Here is a 6,105-nt window from a genome sequence, read left to right on the forward strand (position 1 = left end):
TATTTTCAAGTGGCAAAGTTTATATGTATTTGAAAGACTGTGGTTGGCTGATACTATTTTTAAATATTCTTTCAGATCTGGATTGGAAGCAAAGGATTGGACAAAGTCAAAGGGAAAATATATGTGATAGATGCAGACAAATACTGTGTGGAGAAAGAACTGGTGGCTCACGTGGACATGGTTCGAGCATTGTGCTCTGCTGAAAACAGATATGTTCTGAGTGGAGCCGGCAGGGAAGATGGGAAAATTGCTATTTGGAAAGTAGAATAGCTGTGTACTTTTTACCCTAATAATATGCTGTTAAACGTATTACCCCAAGAATACTATCAAAATGAGGAATAAGATGACACTTCTATATTTTTATACATATGTGAATTTTTGGTTTCCTGATGTTTGTAACAATTTTCATGTAAAAAAAAAATCAAGTATTATTTCTGGTGCAAAATATTGTACATTTTGGATATCTTGAAGTAAATACAAAATGTTGAAAATACTGAGCAATTTTTGTGGAGAGACAAATAATTAATATTTTAGATTTATGATTTGTTTTAGTACTTAAGTATATCTATGACAAAGATTTATAGCCTAAATGAATTGCTCCATCCAAGCCAACATCCTTTGCACCCTCTCCAGTATTTCGTGTCCTTCCCAAAGAAGGGTGACTAGAACTGCAGAGTATTTCTGATGTGGTAGATTTTTCTGTTGGCTTGAGGTGCATGGTGTTAGGTGTTTAGGATTTCAGAAATGTATGTAAGATTTGGGATCACAGCTGTCCACTATATGTGGCTAGAAAAATGGTGCAAGGGGAGGGATTCAAATTTTTGGGGCATTGGAACCAGTTCTGGAGGAGGTGGGACTGGTACAAAAAGGACGGTCTGCACCTGGGCTGGACTGGAACCAATGTCCTAGGGGGAGCATTTGCTACTGTTGTTCAGGACGATTTAAACTAATGTGGCAGGGGGATGGGAACAAGTGCAGAGAGACAGAGGGGTGTAAAATGAGGGTAGAAGCAAAAAGTAGTAAGGTGAAAAGTAAAAGTGGCAGGCCAGCGAATCTAGGGCAAAAATCAAAAAGGGCCACTTCTCAGCATAATTGTATAAGGGCTAAGAGTGCTGTAAAAGCAAGCCTGAAGGTTTTGTGCGTCAATGCAAGGAGCATTCATAACAAGGTGGATGAATTGAATGTGCAAATAGTTATTAATGAATATGATATAGTTGGGATCACAGAGACATGGCTCCAGGGTGACCAAGAATGGGAGCTCAACATTCGGGGATATTCAATATTCAGGAGGGATAGACTTTGAAAGAAAAGGAGGTGGGGTGGCATTGCTGGTTAGAGAGGAGATTAACGCAATAGAAAGGAAGGATATCAGCCGGGAGGATGTGGGATCAATATGGATAGAGCTGCATAACACTAAGGGGCAGAAAACGCTGGTGGCAGTTGTGTACAGGCCACCTAACAGTAGTAGTGAGGTTGGGGATGGCATTAAACAGGAAATTAGAAATGTGTGCAATAAAGGAACAGCAGTTATAATGGGTGACTTCAATATACATATAGATTGGGTGAACCAAATTGGTAAGGGTGCTGAGGAAGAGGATTTCTTGGAGTGTATGTGGGATAGTTTTCTGAACCAACATGTCGAGGAACCAACTAGAGAGCAGGCCATTCTAGACTGGGTATTGAGCAATGAGGAGGGGTTAGTTAGCAATCTTGTCGTGCGAGGCCCCTTGCGTAAGAGTGACCATAATATGGTGGAATTCTTCATTAAGATGGACAGTGACATAGTTAATTCAGTAACAAAGGTTCTGAACTTAAAGAAGGGTAACTTTGAAGGTATGAGATGTGAATTGGCTAAGATAGACTGGCAACTGATACTTAAAGGGTTGACGGTGGATATGCAATGGCAAGCACTTAAAGATCGCATGGATGAACTACAACAATTGTTCATCCCAGTTTAGCAAAAGAATAAACCAGGAAAGGTAGTGCACCTGTGGCTGACAAGGGAAATTAGGGATAGTATCAATTTCAAAGAAGAAACATACAAATTAGCCAGAAAAAGTGGCACACCTGGGGACTGGGAGAAATTCAGAGTCCAGCAAAGGAGGACAAAGGGCTTAATTAGGAAAGGGGAAAAAGATTATGAGAGAAAGCTGGCAGGGAACATAAGAACTATCTGTAAAAGCTTTTATAGATATGTGAAAAGAAAGAGAGTGGTTAAGACAAATGTAGGTCCCTTACAGTCAGAAACAGGTGAATTGATCATGGAGAACAAGGACATGGCAGACCAACTGAATAACTACTTTAGTTCTGTCTTCACTAAGGAGGACATAAATAATCTTTCAGAAATAGTAGGGGACAGAGGGTCTAGTGAGATGGAGGAACTGAGGGAAATACATGTTAGTAGGGAAGTGGTGTTAGGTAAATTGAAGGGATTAAAGGCAGATAAATCCCCAGGGCCAGATGGTCTGCATCCCAGAGTGCTTAAGGAAGTAGCCCAAGAAATAGTGGATGCATTAGTGATAATTTTTCAAAACTCTTTAGATTCTGGACTAGTTCCTGAGGATTGGAGGGTGGCTAATGTAACTCCACTTTTTAAAAAAGGAGGGAGAGAGAAACCGGGAAATTATAGACTGGTAAGCCTGACATCAGTGGTGGGGAAAATGCTAGAGTCAGTTATCAAAGATGTGATAACAGCACATTTGGAAAGCGGTGAAATCATCAGACAAAGTCAGCATTGATTTGTTAAAGGAAAATCATGTCTGACGAATCTCATAGAATTTTTTGAGGATGTAACTAGTAGAGTGGATAGGGGAGAACCAGTGGATGTGGTATATTTGGATTTTCAAAAGGCTTTTGACAAGGTCCCACACAGGAGATTAGTGTGCAAACTTAAAGCACACGGTATTGGGGGTATGGTATTGATGTCGATAGAGAATTGGTTGGCAGACAGGAAGCAAAGAGTGGGAATAAACGGGACCTTTTCAGAATGGCAGGCAGTGACTAGTGGGATACCGCAAGGCTCAGTGCTGGGACCCCAGTTGTTTACAATATATATTAATGACTCAGACGAGGGAATTAAATGCAGCATCTCCAAGTTTGCAGATGACACAAAGCTGGGCGGCAGTGTTAGCTGTGAGGAGGATGCTAAGAGGATGCAGGGTGACTTGGATAGGTTAGGTGAGTGGGCAAATTCATGGCAGATGCAATTTAATGTGGATAAATGTGAGGTTATTCACTTTGGTGGCAAGAGCAGGAAAACAGATTATCTGAATGGTGGCAGATTAGGAAAAGGGGAGGTGCAACGAAACCTGGGTGTCATTATACACCAGTCATTGAAAGTGGGCATGCAGCTACAGCAGGCGGTGAAAAAGGCGAATGGTATGCTGGCATTCATGGCAAGAGGATTCGAGTACAGGAGCAGGGAGGTACTACTGCAGTTGTACAAGGCCTTGGTGAGACCACACCTGGAGTATTGTGTGCAGTTTTGGTCCCCTAATCTGAGGAAAGACATTCTTGCCATAGAGGGAGTACAAAGAAGGTTCACCAGATTGATTCCTGGGATGGCAGGACTTTCATATGATGAAAGACTGGATCGACTAGACTTATACTCTCTGGAATTTAGAAGACTGAGGGGGGATCTTATTGAAACGTATAAAATCCTAAAAGGATTGGACAGGCTAGGTGCAGGAAGATTGTTTCCGATGTTGGGGAAGTCCAGAGCGAGGGGTCACAGTTTGAGGATAAAGGGGAAGCCTTTTAGGACTGAGATGAGGAAAAACTTCTTCACACAGAGAGTGGTGAATTTGTGGAATTCTCTGCCACAGGAAACAGTTCATTGGCTATATTTAAGAGGGAGTTAGATATGGCCCTTGTGGCTAAAGGGATCAGGGGTATGGAGAGAAGGCAGGTACAGGGTTCTGAGTTGGATGATCAGCCATGACAGTACTGAATGTCAGTGCAGGGCCAAATGGCCTACTCCTGCACCTATTTTCTATGTTTCTATCCATGAGTTCAGATGAGTTCATTGATCCACAAACTTTCACATGCTAAGCAAGTACTCTACCATTTGAGCTAAGTCTCCCAAACAAGACATATGCTGGAAATACAGAGGTTAAAGAGAAATGCTGAACATTTCAAGAAAAGTTCTTAGTGAAATGTGACTTTCAGGATCCATAGGACTGCACCTCAACCTTGCAACTTTAAACATTTTAAAGTTGCTGGTGAACACAGCAAGCCAGGCAGCATCTCTAGGAAAAGGTACAGTGGATGTTTCGGACCGAGAGCCCTCGTCAGGACTAACTGAAGGAAGAGCTAGTAAGAGATTTGAAAGTAGGTCGGGGAGGGGGAGATCCAAAATGATAGGAGAAGACAGGAGGGGGAGGGATGGAGCCAAGAGCTGGACAGGTGATTGGCAAAAGGGATATGAGAGGATCATGGGACAGGAGGCCTAGGGAGAAAGAAAAGGAGGAGGGGGGAACCCTAGAGGATGGGCAAGGGGTACAGTGAGAGGGACAGAGGGAGAAAAAGGAGAGAGAGAGAGAGAGAGAGAAAGAAAAAGAATGTGTGTATATAAATAAATAACGGATGGGGTACGAGGGGGAGGTGGGGCATTAGTGGAAGTTTGAGAAATCAATATTCATGCCATCAGGTTGGAGGCTACCCAGTCCGAATATAAGGTGTTGTTCCTCCAACCTGAGTGTGGCTTCATCTTTACAGTAGAGGAGGCCGTGGATAGACATATCAGAATGGGAATGAGACATGAAACTAAAATGTGTGGTAACTGGGAGATCCTGCTTTCTCTTCTAACCTTTCCACTAGGGGGAGCAGTTGCACTGTTTCTTTGTAAATTTCTTATTAGGGACACAGCACAGCAACAGGTCCTTCTGGCCCAACAAGCCCGCGCCACCCAGTTACACCCGTGTGACCGATTAATCTGCTAGCCAGTATGTCTTTGGAATGTGGGAAGAAAGTAGAGTACTCGAAGTGCCATGCGGTCACGGGAAAATGTACAAATTCCTTACAGACAGCAGTGGAATTGAACCTGGGTCGTTGGTGCTGTAATAGTATTATGCTAACCACTACACTACTGTGCCATTCCAAACAATCTATTGATATAAATTCTTTATCTGCTCAAATAATTTTCCTTATTTTGTAGAAAGTATAAATGGGAAAAAAAAACTATTTGCAGGCTGTGACAGAATGATGCCATTGTGATCTATACTGGGATGTCTAATTGAGGGGTGGCATGATAGTTTAGCGGTTAACATAATCCTTTACAGTGCCAGCTGTAAAATTGGGGTTCAGTTCCCAGCACTGTGTGTAGGGAGCCTGTACATTCTCCCCATGACTACAAGCTGTAAAATCGGGGTTCAGTTCCCAGCACTGTGTGTAGGGATCCCATATATTCTTCTTATGACCACAAGGTTTCCTCCAGGTGACCAGTTTCCTCCCACATTCCAAAGACGTGTGGGTTGGGGATAGTAAGCTGTGGGCATGCTGTGTTGGTGCTGAAAGAACAGCGATGCTTGCGTGCTGCCCCCAGCACGTCCTGGATCCTTCTGAATAAGCCGATCATGTGAGTCCTTGCAAAAGGCCTTGTTTACGTTGATGTAGACAGCATTTATTGCTTAGCCTTCCTAAATTGTCTTAAGTCACCTCTTTTAAAAATCTCAATCAAATTTGTGAGGCATGGTTTCCCACACACAAAACCTTGTTGACTCTCCGTAATCATTCTTGCCTTTCCAAATGCAAGAAAATGCTGTCTCTCAGAATGCCTTCCAATAACTTTCCCACCATTGATATAATGGCCTGTAGTTGATTTATTCCTACTGCCCTAAAGTACAACATCTTCCAGTCTTACCACATCTCACCTCTGGCTCACAAATTTCTCAAGGCACCAGAAAACATTACCGTGCTTCCCATACATCTTAGTATACACTTGATCAGGTCCCAGGGATTTAACTACTGTTATTTGTTCGAAGACTTCTAAAACCACCTCTCTTGTAATGCTATGTTACAGGATATCACTATCCCCACTCTTCTTCAGATGAGAAGTATTCATTTAAGACTTAACCGATTTCCTGTGGCGCCATGCATAGATTACCA

At 42.6% G+C, this 6,105-nt stretch overlaps 1 protein-coding gene across 5 annotated transcripts in view; it reads left to right on the forward strand.

Moving 5' to 3' along the window:
* Positions 1-492, forward strand: part of dennd3a (DENN/MADD domain containing 3a) — a 146,658-nt gene extending 146,166 nt beyond the window's left edge. For all 5 annotated transcript variants that reach the window (XM_072259482.1, XM_072259475.1, XM_072259486.1 and 2 more), the window contains one exon: positions 76-492. In XM_072259482.1, coding sequence (XP_072115583.1) covers positions 76-270 — 195 coding nt within the window. In that variant the 3' untranslated portion in view covers positions 271-492. The remainder of the gene's footprint in view (positions 1-75) is intronic.
* The last annotated feature ends 5,613 nt before the right edge of the window (positions 493-6,105 follow it).

This window comes from Mobula birostris, chromosome 1 (genome assembly GCF_030028105.1).
Source record: "Mobula birostris isolate sMobBir1 chromosome 1, sMobBir1.hap1, whole genome shotgun sequence".
Lineage (NCBI taxonomy): Eukaryota > Metazoa > Chordata > Chondrichthyes > Myliobatiformes > Myliobatidae > Mobula > Mobula birostris.